General features: G+C 49.6%; 1 protein-coding gene across 1 annotated transcript in view; it reads right to left on the bottom strand.

Annotated features, from left to right (window-relative positions):
* The window catches only part of LOC116746632 (sodium-dependent phosphate transporter 2-like), a 103,710-nt gene that overhangs the window by 37,971 nt on the left and 49,050 nt on the right, over positions 1 to 16,689 (bottom strand). Inside the window, 5 exon segments of the mRNA XM_032618131.1 lie at positions 2,691 to 2,776; positions 4,021 to 4,045; positions 4,047 to 4,090; positions 4,093 to 4,161; positions 9,008 to 9,558. Coding sequence (XP_032474022.1) covers positions 2,691 to 2,776; positions 4,021 to 4,045; positions 4,047 to 4,090; positions 4,093 to 4,161; positions 9,008 to 9,296 — 513 coding nt within the window. The 5' untranslated portion in view covers positions 9,297 to 9,558.

The following is a 16,689-nucleotide window of genomic DNA, read 5'->3' on the forward strand; positions in this document are numbered from 1 at the left end:
TGAGGCCAGCTTCTGGGACTAAAGCCCTGACCCGGAGCACTCACTATTCTAGCTACATTCACATTGGCCCAAAAATCCACTTTCAGCAAATATTTTGAGGCTTGACCCTCTGAGGATGCTCTGAGAAAGTCAAATGACTTCAACACCACGGTATTACTACTAGATTTTATGGTACTCCGTGACACGATCCGGGTTTGCTGTGTTGAAATATATAAAGCAAGGAAATACAGGACCACGTGCTATGACTTTCAGAATCCTTTCACAAGGTGGAGCAATCCCCCTTCAACTATTAAAAAGCGAAAAGAACTGTGGGTTCTTTGTCTAAGAAAACATTTTTTTACAACCTTAGGCTTCTGGTACAACACCTCCGAAATCTAATATTTCAGCGAGAACAGTACTGCACGTGTTTTAGGCAAAGTCACACCTGGGAGAATATTCGAAATTTAGAGTTTACAGAGGAAAAATATAGAGTTTGAGGGTTTAGATCTACAGAGGATTTTGAAGCAAAAGTATGAACCGGGAACTCCTCGACGCAGAACTGGCATGTAGGTGTGGCTTAAATAATTCAAACACGGGCTAATTTCTGACAACCATGTAAGACACTCTTGTACATTGGTATGAGCCTATGACCCACCCATGATAAAAGGAAAATTAGGTCTAAGTCTTGATGCGAGCTACAGAAGTCAGGGTAAGTACAGACTATCTCACAGTTCCTAGTTGACAGCTCCTACTGTCAAATGCAAACGTGTGCAAATCAAGTAGGTTTGCAGGACTGTAAACTCATCAAGAACCCGCCTGCGATGTCTCAAGCGGCCACCAGCACTTGTTGGGAGGCCTGAGGTGAACGGAAGTGAGATGTCAGGAAAGGGAGAGCTGGGGTGGAAGGTGATTCAGCCGCATGGGAGCCCCAGCCCCAGTCACAGGAGGGCAGGTGAGGAACAGGTACAAAGGGATGGGCAGGAGCCTGGGACGAGGCACATCACCTCCCGATCTGCCGTGGACCTGGGACAGGAACCCAGGCTGAACCGAAAACGAAGCGCTGCGATGCTCACATGCCTACTGCCTCCGCTTCCAAAATGCTGTTTTCTGGGGGACGACGGCTGCTACGGAAAGACTCCCAACCGGTAACTCCTGAAGGCGTAAAGTCTTCAGTTTGCGTGTTGTAACTGAATCACCTTATGTTTTCTCAAATAACCTATTCTTTTTTTTTTTTTTTTTTTTTGTGGTACGCGGGCCTCTCACTGTTGTGGCCTCTCCCGTTGCGGAGCACAGGCTCCGGATGCGCAGGCTCAGCGGCCATGGCTCACGGGCCCAGCCGCTCCACGGCATGTGGGATCTTCCCGGACCGGGGCACGAACCCGCGTCCCCTGCATCGGCAGGCGGACTCTCAACCACTGCGCCACCAGGGAAGCCCCAAATAACCTATTCTTAAAACGCAAATGGCAGCTGTCTCATTGAGACCCGTCTCTGTTCCTCCTCCTGTCTCGATCCCTCCCTCCATCCCTCCTTCCTTTCCTTCCTTCCCTGCACCCATCACCTGCCCCCCATCCAAGCAGCCATCCCTCTCTCTTAACAGATGTTCAACCGGCGTCTCTGAAGGGCTAAGCAGCGCTGGGCGCCATCTACGCATGCGAAGAGACAGTCACGGTTTCTACTCTCACAGATCTTACGGTCAAATAGCGAACGGGGGGGGCCAAGCAGGAGATAAATCGCTGCACAACGACGCGAGTGCAATGATAAGAAGGCAGTGAGTGTGTGGGGACACAGAGGGACGTACCCAAGCGGAGGCTGGGGCAGGAGAACCTGGGAAGTGACTCCTGGCGGGGGCCAGATGACGGGGGTGCAGGGGGGGCAAGAGTGGATGGCACCTTCCAAGATGTTACTGGGTCCTAGGACAGCCCGACCCCGGAGAAGGGCTGGTGAGTTTGTGACCATCCAAAAGAGTGAGCCCGCCTAGAAGAAGAGCTGTGTCTTCAAGCAGGGAGACGGCTGAAGGCAGGCGTGTCCCGATGTGCTCGCGTGTGCGGAGCAGCCAAAGGCAAGCAGCAGGGCTTATGAAACGCAACAGCCCCTTGACGGGCAAATCAAAACGTAACCAAGAAAAAAAAAACGTAACCAAGGTTTTTTTTGTTTCTTGCCGAGAATACTGATCTCAGTAAGCTTCCATTTTCATCTCATTTCATTTTTGATAAAAATGTACCCACACACCCCCCGCCCCCGTAGGTGTTATTTCCTTCTTTTTATCCTATCCTCAAGGATAGGAAGAAAACCAGTGTCTGAAGCTTCCTTTCTCCATTAAAAAACAGAAAACACCTTACATTTGCGTAAAGAAATTCTCCAGCTGTTTTTAGTGCTAGTTAATTTCAAAATCGTAACACTATCTTCCTCTATTCTGTTTACTGTTCACAAAATAATTATCTTTCCTTTTTTGAGGGTGAGCACAGTGCCCAAGAATGCTGACCAATGAACTAAGTCATATGGCAAGACACCTCATGTCCAGTGCTGGCTCTGGGGGAGCCCCTGGGTACTCTACCCACCTCTTCCTGCCTACTTTTGAATAACGTCTAATTCCAACTTCAGGGGGCTGTGCCTCAACAATTATTCCTCTGACCCCTCTCACTATTAATTTCTATTGAGTAGAACCAAAATTAGGTCTAAAACTTAATTAAAAAAATAATAGCCTCACTTACCTTTTTTAAGATGAACTTTCTGATCAGTACAAACAGCACGCCAGACATGAAACCAGACAACAGCGGAGATATAAACCAAGAAGCAACTGAATAATCAAAAGAAAATCTAGTGAATCTTAAAATTCTACGTAATTCAGGTCCTATTTACATAATACAGTGATAACCAACATATAGCACATACATTAGCAAACATTCCTGGAATTGTTCACCTTGACTCAGAACCCAGCAAACCCACTGCCTTGGCAGACTGACCTCCACACAGGGGTCACCGTCCTCACAAACAGACCTCAGGCCACGGCACACGCACCACCTCCCAGCTCCGGCCTCCGACGACGGTTCCTTTGATTCCCACTGAGCCCCTTCTGCCTGCCCTTCGTGCAGCCCCACCCCTGGACCACCTTCCCTTTCTATTTCCAAGGCCAGCCTGGTACTGTCACCCCGTAGCCTCTGGCTGCACACTGGAAACATCTGCAGAGTTTTCAAAAACTAGTTACGTTCTGGGTCCACCCACAGAATTCTCATTTAAAAGGTCTGGAATGGGGTCTGGGCACTGATATCTTTAAATTGCTCTCCCAGGTAATTCGAAAGTGCAGCCAGAATCAAGCACCACTGTTCTAGAAGCCTGGGACCTCGGGTGAGTTTCCTGGGATGTCAGGTGAGTTTCCTGGGGTCAGCAGAGTTCCCTGGCAATCTATGTCCCGCTTGCAGTTCAGGGATCCGCTTATCCTAGGGGCTCCTAAGGCCACTATGATTCGTAAAAGGATGGAGATGGGCGAGAGAGAGTGTTTTTCACAATGGGCGTGTTGGTACTTAGGGGGCTGAAAGGACTTCCCCCTTACTGAAAAAGTCAGACCCAGGAAGCAGGTTGTCAAACCCCTCTTAACAGTCCCCACTGGGCAGCCCACAACCCAGAAGCAGCACCAGGCAGACTGGGGGTCTCCTGGATGCAGTGGGGCAAGTAGCACTCGGCTCACTTCCACGCTTCCGCAATCACCAGGAACTCTGACTCCTGGACCAGGGCCCAGTTTTTCTCTGCCTACACACTGATTTCAACCAGATAAATTTCTAAACGCCCTGGTGAACGACAGATACTGATTTTCAAAGCTGGATGACAAGGTAGCATTTGAAAGAGCATCTGGAGTTTAAAAACTGCATAACAGTCCACAATCTCTGCTAACAGAAATTTTAAGGGAAAACGTTCATAGACCTATCCATATAGGTCTTCTAAACGTTAACACTTAAAGAAAAAAGTATAACGGTGACTTTCAATAACACTTACTCTAGAAAATGTAAACTTTCCTGCTTATAAGTGAAAGAAAATGGCAATTACCAATCTTGACCAGCTCCATCCACTGCAACACCTTTTGTACCAATTGCGACGAGGGAGAATCCAATGGTGCCCCAACAATGCAGTGAGTCCCCGAGATCGGGAGCCTCAGGAAGGATGCAATGAGCTGCCAGACGGCAGAGCCTGCAGGTTGAAGATAAAAAACAAAGACAGAAAAAAGTCAGATATCCAGCGGGATGTCTCAAACAGCCATAGATGGAAGAAAGCCAAATTAACGTTCTCCTTTCCAATGCCTCCCTGGGGTTAATTGTCTCTGGATTGTTTCTTTACAAAGCCCTGAGAGAAACCACTCAAATAACTTTAGCCAAAGGAAACAATTCTTCAACACTGAAGGGATAATGCTGACTTATTCAAAGGAAAGTACTTGAAAGTATTTAAAGAAAAGCCCCGTTGATGTCAGTTCCTAGTTGCCTTTGTCATGGTTAAGCAAGGGTGCTGGTGATGAGGTGAGCTCTGATGTGAAGTGTGGCCAGGACCAAGCAGGAGAATGAACATGGAGAAACAGGAAAGGCTGCGTATTGGAAAAGATTCTGCTGTAGTTTACGCCGTTCAGTCACAACATGAGGAGGCTAGATACCGCCTACGTATATTAGTCGGTACAAGAGAGAGTATAAAATACAAACATCAAATCACAATGCTGTATACCTGAAGCCAATATAATGTCACGTCGAATATACCTCAGTAAAAACAAAGAGAGAGTGTGTGTAATCCCGCATTACTTTTCGCCGTTTTGCCTCTCCTGTGAGAAGTAACTATGATATTTAACCCCACGCTGGGTATCTACCCTCAGCCCCTGCCCAGGCGGCTGGGCCTCTTTTGGCCTGCTCCCTCCAGGCCTTCTAATTCTCAGGAATTAAGAGGATCCCTGGGTTTGGGCTTTGTGTTCTTTTACCTCAATTTCGCCACCCTTTTCTAGGCTTCGTGTTCTTCCAGGCTACAGTTCACTTCAGATATTTTCATAAGCAGATCAAGTTTTGCAGGGAGTATTAAAAGCATTGGCTGGGGAGAGGTCACTTTCGGAAACAGCTGTTGAAAAGCTCACAAAGGGCTGCAGGGGACGAAGGGCCTGGCTGATAAGCAGGGCACGGCCTTAATCCCAAGTGTTAACTCTGGAAATCTGGCTGCTTGGTAGCAGCACTTTTAAACAGACCCTGGCATTTTCTCCAAGAAACATCTGCGTCACAGAGGCTCGTGAGAGGTTGTGCAGGTCCCCATTTGCGGAGCAAGGCTGACAGCTGCTCTGGGAGCGCCAGGCAGGCTGACCTTTGCGCCGCAGCGGGCCGTGACCCCGAACCTACCCCCTGAAACGTGTGCTGGGAGGAGGAGGGCCAGCCTTGGGCTGCCAAACCGGTGACAGGCTTGATGGCAGCAACCAGGCTCCCCCGCGGGCAGTCCTGCAAGCCCGGACATCTAAGCCCTGGGCTCCTCAGGGACTAGTTGTTTTAAAAATAAAGCCAGGCTTTGGAGCGTGTTTCACACCACAGAACCAGAACTTAAAAAGCAAATATTCTTACAAAAAGTAAAATACCCTAGTGATGTTAAGAGAATGGGATAAACTCACCCACGTGAATTCAGACCATGAGGTTTTCAATCCTGAAAGCCACTCTCCTCTCTCTGGCTGACTTTATAACAGGAGGGTTTGTAAGGAAAGGTAGGGGGACGGGGCTGCCTGAGAGAGGGAGGAATGGGGGGTGGGCACTGGGGAGCAGGGGACAGAGGGGAGGACGGGGCCTTGCAAGGCGAGAGTGGGCCAGAGGCCCTCCTTGACCTTGGGAATTCCTGGAGGTGAATGGGATTACATTAGCGTGAAGGAAAACAGTGGGAAAAAGAGAGAGTTTAACCTAAGATAATGATGTCCTGCAATGAAGGAGGGGATTAAGCACCGGATGAGGCTGCCAGACAAAACCTGGGGAAAGTGGAGGTTAAGATGGGTGTCTGAGGCCACAGGCTCCTGGAGGATGAAAGAACGGCAGAGAAGGTACAGGTTACGCGGAGGCAAAGAAGACTCAGCACTTCCTAGGCTGGTTCCAGGAGATGGCTCGGTCGTGCTGTCGTGGGTATTTCCACGAAAAGATGGCGCGTTCTGAATTCTCAGTGGATTTTGGGAACCACTGGCGGTTTCATACTAAGTGGATCGACTGTTGCTTTAGGGCTGAGCTAGAGTCCCCGGAGGTGCCTTGTTCAGGAAGTGTGGCTGGCATGAACAATTTCTTCTACCCAATCAACTTAACACTACCGCAACTTTACCAGCAAGCACAGAGACCCATGGGCTTGGGGTGAAGATTATAAAGAAAAAAGAGAAAAAAAATAAAGAGATGAGGAGAAAAGGGACAAAGAAAGGGATGTTGACTTTAAAAGAGGAAGATTGGGAGAACTCAGGCATCTGAAGCAGAATCATCTCGGTTTGGGCCAATCGTGATCATACCACCATCCTAAACTTCCCCAGTTCCCATGTACAAGGAACCCAATTTTAAAAGTCTAGGTAACTCTCACCAATTCCCAACAAAATAGGCTTTGAGATTCTTCTAACCACACACCAAAAAAAAAAAAAAAAAAAAAGACACCAAAGCAAACCAAATCAAGTTATTCAAGCAAAAATCCCCAAATGCTTTGGTTGACCTAAATTCTAGTGGAGGTAAGTATCCTTCATTCTTTGAGTGTAGAGACCAAGGCCAGGGGTGGGAAAACCCAAAAACTGGACAACTTATGGCTGTCTACACGGCAAGTTAGTGGTGACGTGGAGCTCAGCCCGCAGGCCTTCCGTCCACCCAGGGCCCTGGGGCAGCCTCACAAACAAACCTCTTCGGTAGGCACCACCACTGCCCAAAGGGCTCATCCAACTCAAGGAGGAACCTCTGTTAAGACTGAACTTCATCGCTGCATAGCACAGGGAACTCTACTCAATCCTCTGTGATGACCTGTATGGGAAAGGAATCTATAAAAGGAGCCGATATATGTATAACTGACTCACTGTGCACCTGAAGCTAACACGACGTTGTAAATCAACTACACTCCAATTATAAAATTAAAAAAAAAAGATTGAACTTCATCAGTGTTTTTCTTTATTTCTCCTCGACTTTCAATATATCTTGTCCGCATCATACCGACTGGCAAAATCTTAATTTCCTCCTGATATGATTATGTCTTAGATATTGATCATGACTACTGAGGGTGAATTTGACAAACAACTGTCAAACTGTCAGGGAAACGTCAATTATACCGGACTGTGATGAGAAAGTACATGTTCAGTGAAGGTGAAAATTCAATCATTACAGTAGCTGTGGTAGTAAATGATTTTTAATTCTTAAAATAATGATGAATTAAAGTCATCATCAGCCTTACATCTTTCACACAACATGTGCAGCTGACAAAGAGGAACTCCTCAGCACGTATGACCAGCTTCCTGTGCTTTAGTAGTATTTAATTCCTTACTGAGGACATCCATCTTCCAACCAAAGGCCTCAACTACTCTACTTCTCAAACTAACCCGCTGTAAAGAAAAGATGATGGGCCACCTTAAACCTGGCAAACGACCTGCACATTCTGGGGGCTTAAGAAGTGCTGGCGGTGGTAAACCTCTGGGGATCCGTGGGATGTAGCCGTGTTCTTGGTCCACCAGCATCCGGCCTCCCAGTGCAGGGCTCTCCCCACAAAAGCATGTGCCCTGTTGAAAGCAGAAGGTGGCAGGACTCCCCTCTCCCCCCTCTCCCCCACTACCTGTGGAGACACGCCATCTGCTGTGCATCACCTCGACCTAGAGGCAAGCAGAGGAGGAGCTTGTCGGCTGCACCTAAGGCCCTCTGCTGCCCGAACCTTCCAGCTCAGCGAGGGCAGCGCCCACGGTGCTGCCAGTGTGGAGTCGCCTCGGGCAGGGGAGGAACCACACGCCCGACACCACCAATAAAAGGTCCGACTGCAAACAGGTGACATACAAGTGATCTTCAAGTGGAAAACAAAACAATCGTACTAGGGCTTCCCTGGTGGCACAGTGGCGGCTTCCCTGGTGGTGCAGTGGTTGAGAGCCCGCCTGCCGATGCAGGGGACACGGGTTCGTGCCCCGCGTGCCCCGGTCTGGGAAGATCCCACATGTCGCGGAGTGGCTGGGCCGGTGAGCTATGGCTGCTGAACATGCGCGTCCGGAGCCTGTGCTCCACAACAGTGAGAGGCCCGCGTACCACAAAAACAAACAAACAAACAAACAAAAAACAAACAAAAAAACAAGCATACTAGATGGAGCTCCCAGGGGTGGAATCAGAAAGTCCGAACAAACACTAACAAAAGGAAGACAAATGACAGAGAAGACCAGAGTTTCTTGAAAACACAGTCACTTAAGAGTCAATTGGTAACTGCTTTAAAACTTCAACGGAGAATACAGAAGTTAAGCTAATAAATACTGTTTTGGGGCAACCACGTTTTCAAAACATTACTTCCTAACTGATGGAAAATCTATGAAAAAATAGAAATGAATCTTCAAGGTTTATAAATAAACCTAAGTAAACCTCTCAAACACATTCACTTAGATGTGTTCTTTCTTTAATAACTTTCAAACAGCTTTAAAATGACAAAGAGCTATGCTACAAATATCTTTTTCTGGACTTTATGAAAAGCACTGACTTAACCAAAATCTATTTGGACAAGCAAGTCTGCCATACATTCAAGGAAGGAAATGGTTGCTTGATATTTGAACACTAACCAAAATCATAACTGAATTAAAACACAGAGAGCACAAATAAGGTATAGTAAATGAGAAATCTGAAAAAGTATACATACGTATATGTATGGCTGAATCACTTTGCTGTACACCTGAAACTAACACAACATCGTAAATCAACTGGACTTCAATAAAAAAAAAAAAGAACCATCAAACCAGTTTTTGAAAAGTTAAAACAAAAATCTCATTTATGGATATGACAAATGAGAAATGGGTCAGTGGACACATTCCCACAGGTGGAAAGACGAGGCTACTTACCGACCATGGCACTGACCTCCCCGGCCATGAGCGTCTCCGCAGTGTGGTTGTACAGGTTCACGTCAATGATGCCTTTCCGGATGGTCTCTCCGACTTTGGCCCCCAGTAACACCGAACCGGTGGTTTCAAAGATTGAAGCCAGGATGCAGGCCTGCCTCAGGGTCACCACGCCCGAGCCCACGGCGGTACCAAACGAATTGGCAACATCATTGGCACCCACGGAAAACGCCAAAATAAAAGCTATGAAAAAACCCAAGATGACCATCCACAGATACTCATCTGCGGCCATTTTGGAAAGGGGGTTCCGGGTACTTTTCTTTTGCAGAAGTATTTGAAAGCTGCCGAGCTTGAGGTTCAAACGTCGTCAGGCCGAGAGTTCTCGTAAACAATGAGTCTGCTCTGGAAAGTGCCGGATGATGCTGGAGCTGCACAAACTGCTAGCTGCTGGTTTTCAAACTACTGTCAGGACAGTTCATTGGGTTGTGTTCAGTCAGCGGTAAAACACATTCCATATTTTCCTTCCCAGTCTGGGGAAGCTGTGAGATCTCCCCCTGTAACAGGAAGAAGACAAAAGAGATCAATTACCCTGAGGAACCGGTGACAACAGTTTGTTCTTTCAGAAAGAAATGTTTGGAAACTGCTGATAGGATCTCACGCTGGCATGTGGCAGATCTGACCATAAAGCAACGCAAGGAAGATTATAATCAGGCTAACTGCCCAGCCCACCCCCAGAAAAGCTGATTCTAGAACGTCACAGGGTGAAGCTGCTTTATGATCACAGATAGGAAGTCTTAATAGGATACATTTTTATGCAATTTGAAAAATATATGTGGTCTTTATTTTAGAAAGAAAAAATTGCCTTGGATGAGCAAAAGATAAGGAAACGAGAAATTCAGAGTTACCGAGTTTTTCAAATACGTGGACCGCACCTAATTTCTTGGAGCAGGATGACCCGATGTGGCTGTGACACCGTGGGGTGTGGCAACTGTCTACCTGACCATTTGCACACCCTGAGCTCGGCAGGCCCGGGTCAGACACGAAGTGACTCCTTCAAAAGGTGACAGGGTGGGAACTGAAGGGGCTCCCGGGGGACAGGGAAGCTGGAGCGAAGCGACCCTGTCAGAGCAAGAAGCAGATCAGGTCACTACGCCCTGTTTCCCACCTCGCTCGGGGAACAGTCAGAGGCCTGACCGTGGCCTGGGAGGCCCTCCCAGATCTCCGTGGGGCTCCCCCAGCAGATGTCCTTGGGGCTCCCCCCCAGATCTCAGGGCTCCCCCCCAGATCTCCTCGGGGCTCCCCACCAGATCTCCTCGGGGGTCCCCCACCAGATCTCCTCGGGCTCCCCCAGATCTTGGGGCTCCCCATCAGATCTCCTCGGGCCCCCCACCAGATCTCCTCGGGCTCCTCCACCAGATCTCCTCGGGGGTCCCCCACCAGATCTCCTCGGGGCTCCCCCACCAGATCTCCTCGGGGCTCCCCCAGATCTCAGGGCTCCCCAACCAGATCTCCTCGGGCCCCCCCACCAGATCTCCTCGGGCTCCCCCCAGATCTCGGGGCTCCCCCACCAGATCTCCTCGGGCTCCCCCCCCAGATCTCCTCGGGCTCCACCCCCACCAGATCTCGGTGCTCCCCGACCAGATCTCATCGGGCTCCTCCCCCCACCAGATCTCGGGGCTCGCCACCAGGTCTTCTCGGGGCTCCCCCCAGATCTCCTCAGGCCTCCCCACCAGATCTCCTCGGGCTCCCCCACCAGATCTCCTCGGGCTCCCCGCCTGACCTCCTCGGGCCGCCCCCCCCAACCCCGCCCGGGCTCACTGACCTCAGCCCCTGCCCACTCCCTCCCCTCACTGGCTCGCTCACCTCAGGCCCTTTGTACCTTCTGGTCCCTCTGCCAGAAACAGCCTGTCTGATGGCTGCACAGCTCATCACCTGCTCCAAGTCCTTCTCTGCCCAGATGTCACCAGAGCAGCCCTCCCTGACCCTGTCGAAGAGCACCCCCCATGCCATTATCCCTCCCTCTCACCTGACCTTTTGTCTTTTCTACTTGACCACCTCATTCATTCATTCACTCATTCACTCACTCACTCCTGTCCGGCCCCTCACGGGACGCAAGGACTTTGCTGTGTCTCCAGCACACAGACTAGCGCCTGGCACGGGGTAAGCCCTAATCAAGTTGTTGAATAAGTGAAGAAAGAAGCTATTAAACAAATGAAATAACTCTTGCATAGGCTTCCTCCTGGGATGAAGATGTGACATCACAGAATTAATACATATGTGAAGTAAAAAGGTCACTAAAAGCCTCAGAACAGTGGTGTTCTATTACTATATAGTCAAAGTACCACATCTGTGTAGTTCCTTTGAGCGGTTCTAGGCATCGGGAATGGTGCCCATAAATGCTAACTGAACTGAATGAAACACCTCATACACCACGTCACACACAACATAATGATCAATCAGCATTAAGGTTATTTAGAGGGAAAAAAGCAGGACATAAAATTTATGTACCTGTGATTGTGGCAACGTTAAAAGGCATATAGAAGACCAAAAGGTAATCACTAAAATTGTAACAGTGGTTGAGTTTAAGAAGCAGTGTCAGAGATCATTTTTTCCTTTCCTCCAAAAACTGTATACCATGGTGATGTGCTTTTCAAATTAAAATAATACATAAAAAACAAATCAATAAATGTATATTGAGAACCATCTTTTTAAAAAATATAATTCACTAAAATGTGGTGAGTACACGTGCTGGGAGGGCAGTGTAGGCAATGCTACAAGGCACACGATGAAATAAAAAATGTGCCCTGACCACCTTCTCATTTTCTAAGCTTCGTGGTCCACGCAATTCTGGAGATTCTGGGCCCGACGGAGACACGGGAAAAGACCACTCTAAAGGCAAGAGACAACGTTCTATAAATGAAAATACAAAATTAAACCATTCTGGACCAATATCATCTATCTTAAAATATAAGAGAATTCTAGATGAAAGTTCATCTGTCAGGTTAGGTGGCCCAGAGGGCCAACAAGGACAATGCCCAACAGATATTTACTGCAGGCCCCCGCCTGCCCGTCACGAGGAAGATGCTGAGTGATGATGGACGGGGTCCTGCACATGCGGAGCTCCCGTCCAGGGAGGGAAACAGATGCTCATCGACAAACACACGTCAGACCGTCAGCTGCAGCCGATGCCACGGAAGCAGGAGGCTCTCGCTGCCGTGCAGCATCACGAGTGCACGATGGGGGCGAGGCCTGGTCTGCGCGGGCAGGAGAGGGTCCCCTGCCGTCTAAGGACGGCGGGTCAACCTGCGACTGGGGGAGGTGTTCCAGGCGGTTCCCAGCTGGGAAGGAGCGGGACGAGGGGAGGGGCCCACGGTGGAAGCTGAGCTGGACCATATTAAAGACCGTGGTCACCGACTAACAACAGGGGGCGCTGAAAGGGTGCTGTCATGCTCAGACCCTCCTTCTGGGAGGCCCCCTGGCCACAGTGGGAAGAGAGAACAGGATGGAGGCCGGGGTGGATGTGGGGAGACTGCCTACGAGGCCCCTGCTTGGCGCAGATGGGGTGTCCTGGGCCCAGGGCAGGGGCGGTGACAGGGGAAGAGAAGTGATGCAAAGAAGCCAACCATGGCGTTGGCTTGTCAACAGCGGTGGAGAGAGGAGAGCTGGCGCCTACCTGTGGAGCTGGGCTGAGAAGTCACTGAGCAGGGTGTGTTTTCCCTTCTGCACTGTACTTGGTTTTGTCAGCGGCAGGATGGTGTCTGAGCACAGCTCGTGGCTGGACACGGCACACACAGGGGTGAAGGCAGCTCAGCAGCGATGCCCTCAGCCCAGCTTTGCTTGGAGTGAGGCTTCTCATTGTCTGTATGGTCCCCCTGGCACCATTTCAGAGCAGGGATTCCCTCTCCTACTTAGGTGACCTTAGATAACTTATCTCCACAACTGTGTCTATGTTTTCTCCTTCACACTCAAACCCTCAGCCAACCAGCTGAAGTACAAAAGCAGCTGGTTGAGGAGAAATGGTTTTGCCCCTTTTCTGAGCCCAGATGATTGCTATCTTGCATGATATTTACCCGGCCAGTTTCTTATTGCAAGTACCAACACCCTGACTTTCTCCATTGATTTTTATCAAATGTGAGCAAAATACAGAGCTTAAATAACCACACAATCTGCTCTATGGAAAAAGATAGCAACGCCGCTGAAAACGAGCCCTCGGTGGGCCAGAGGACCACTGTGCAGGAGGCCACGGTGGAGTTTGCCAAGAACACGGCCCAAATTCAGAGCGGCTGAGGCCCGACCAGGAGGCCGTCGGGAGTGCTGGGGTCTGAAAGTAGGATTTTGAAGGGAGGTGATCACATCAGTGGGGAAATCTGACTTATTCAATAAATGATGCTGGGGACAACGTGCTAGCTGCTGACTATCTGGAAGGAAGAAAAAAGTGAGATCCCTACCTCCCACCAAGTTAAAGATGGAAAGAATCAACACATGTGAGTTCACGGGAATCCTGCAGCTGGAGACGGAGGAGTCTGAGGTGTGGAAGCATCACTTGGAAATGCCTCTTCTCGTCCTCAGCAATGGTTCTCAACAAGGGGCAGTGCTGTTTGGAACCTCCAGCAAACGCCTTGTTCCTTCTAACTCTCCTAGGAGGGCTTTTCTGAAAAGGTCAGGACGAGGTGGGGGAGGTTGGAACAAGCTTCCTCTTTCCCTCTCCTTCCCCGAGTGTGAAAAGCCCCTACAATGGTCGGGATTCACAGGACCTGAACGTTACGAGATAGCCGTCAATTTTCAGATGCCATCAACCTCCTGCACTGGAAGAACAGAGCCCTTCAGCTGTTTGACTTATCGCAGGAGGTACTGGGGGTCTCATAAGCTGTGTCCGAAACGCGTCCCGTTCACAAGATCCTGTCTTTCCTCAGAGGCTTCTGAACAAGCTGCTCGGCTCGGCTCTCCTGCCTCGTGTCTAGGCCTTCAGCTCTGAATGAGCCCTCCTCAGGGCTCCTGAGCTGAGGCTTATAGATTCTCTTCTTCCACGAGCATCCGTCTCAACTCTCCCTAACACCCTCTTCTCCACCCTAGAAACAGGAATGTTAAAGGAAGGGTGAAAACAAACGTTCTCAGGATATTTCTAGTCACGTTTGTACGCTGTTTAAAAACAGCAATGTTGCCGAGTTGTAGCACTTAATAGACATTTGTGCACAGAGGAGCTTGGGTGGGAGGGTCCCGCTCTGAAACGCTGCCAAAGGCGACACCCAAGGAGACCCCTGACCCTTCCAGCAAAGGTGCTGCTCCAGCCCCCCTCCACCCTGCACACCCCTCCCCCCAGCCTGGGGTCTAACCATCTCCCCAGTCCGGCTACCAGCCCCAGACAACCAGGTCGGTGGCAGACTGTGGCCTGTTTCAGGAGCTCAGACCCACGCAGAGAAAGAATCCCAAAGATGACTTTTGGCTTCTTCCCCAAGCACACACCTATTTTCATCAATTCATGTGCCAATTTCAAACTCAGCTTTTTAAAGAACACCTCTCATCCTGAAGGATGCTTACCGTGCTGCCCTTACATTTCACCCAATAACTTCGCAGTCCTTCTCCTGTCCCTATGATGCAGAAGGAATTCAATACATCTATAAATGTCTTATTTCCTGGGTCTGCTAGGAAACAGTGTAAGTAGGGCAAGGTCCTACTTGATGAGGCTTAATCTCATTTACTGACATGAGCTGAGTCATAATTAATAGCTGCTTACATCCTCCAGCTTGATACACTCTAAAGCAGATACGAGGAGAGCATCCACTGTGCTGCTTCTGGGCCGCGCGGCTCTTTTCCCTGACACTCGTGGGCCACACCCAGGCCGGGCCCTCCCTTTGACAGATGACGGGAAGGAGCCAGGTCCCCCATGCAGAGAACCTGGGGCTCTGAAGTTATTTTCCAACACCTCCCCTGAGGCCCAAGTGCTTCACACACACCCTCTGAAAATGTACCACCTGCTGTCCCGGAAACCGGGGCTGGATCTTGAATTCTGACACTTAAGTCGAAATATCTCTTCAGGGGCACGATGTAAAATCCAGTAACCCTCTGCTACATGTGGGTGAGCCTGACTAGTAAGACAAAGAAACTACTAGCTTTTCCTGGTAATATTTAAATAAAACGGAAGATTCACTTTTGGAATCTTGTGACTTGTGGAGAACAGTACAGCAGAAACGTTTTTCTTTCACCATTCAGGATGCAGATCTTGTCATGAGGAGTTTCTATTAACATCATTCTTTTTTTTTTTAACATCTTCATTGGGGTACAGCTGCTCCACAAGGGTGTGTTAGCTTCTGCCTACATCATTCTTGAATAGCTCACGGAAACATCGACTGCAAACGCTTAAATGTTAAAGACAGTTTAAAAAGTAATAGCATATTTAGGGTAGAAAACGCTGAGTTTCATATTTTCACACGAATGATAAAAAATGGAAACATTACTAGAATGGGTCTGAAACTGGCCTCTGCCCCCTTTAAACAGCATATTCACAGATAAGCAGAGTGGCCCTGGGAGCAGAGGTGCCTGGAGAAAGGCAGGTGGATGCTGTTCTGATGACGGCAGAGGCAGGGGGACGGGCAGAAGGGACGAGGAGGGGAGAAGAGGGAGAAAATGACATCAGAAGGCAAGGTGACAACGCAGCCAGAGGTCAGGCACCACCTGGAACAGGGGTTTGGAGGCAGAGGATGCAGATAACAGAGGTAGGAGAAGCAGGTGTCCTCGCTGGGGACTGAGCACGGACACAGAGCCTGGAAACAATGACGTACGACGTGCAAAGTGAACGACGCGGGACTTCCCTGGTGGTGCAGTGGCTAAGCCTCCGCGCTCCCAATGCAGGGGGCCCGGGTTCCATCCCTGGTCGGGGAACTGGATCCTGCAGGCACGCCGCAACTAAGGAGCCCACCTGCTGCAGCTAAGACCCAGTGCAACCAAATAAATTAAAAAAAAAAAAAAAAAAGGGGAACAACGCAAACTGGAACAGAAGTGGCCTGGACACCGGCCAACAGATGCAGCCCCTGCCCAGCCCTGTGTGTCCTTTGCCTCCTCCTTTTCTCTCTGCTGTTAGAAAAGAGCATTTGTTTCTCCTGCCCGGAGAAGGGGAAAGAGCACAGGACCGGTCAGGGCCCCGGGTCCATGCCACTCCAGCCTCCTCCTGGCTCCACAGCCCTGGGCAAGTCATATCAACGCCTCTTCTGAAAAGTGGGAAGAACGGCACACAGCATGGTGGTGGGTGAAGGCCCCCAGCTCAGCACCAGGGATCCACACGTGGCGACCTGCTGTTACTGGCAGATAAAGCCCTGGGCAATGGTCAGGAAACCTGAAGCCCAAGCCTGGCACTGCTACTAACTAGCAACGTGACCATGGGTAAGTCCTGTCTCACCATCTGCAAAGGGGGACAGGAATAGCAAATCTATGCATGCAAAGTGTTTTGTAAGTTGCGGGCAGCCTCAAGCAACTTGAAGTTACGGTATCACTGTAGTCACAGGAATTGTAACAGAGTGAGGTTCCCAAATCCTTCTAGAAGGATCTTTCTCACTCGTATGCCCCTGTCTCCCTCCAGTGCGGCTCTTCTTCCTCGATGTACCGACTCTGGCCTTGGTCTTTGCTTGAAGACTGACATACACTGTAAGGTGCAGGAACTTCTTGAGGGGTGGAGGGAGGCGAAGAGGTAG

Source organism: Phocoena sinus, chromosome 21 (genome assembly GCF_008692025.1).
Source record: "Phocoena sinus isolate mPhoSin1 chromosome 21, mPhoSin1.pri, whole genome shotgun sequence".
NCBI classification, from domain to species: Eukaryota; Metazoa; Chordata; class Mammalia; order Artiodactyla; family Phocoenidae; genus Phocoena; species Phocoena sinus.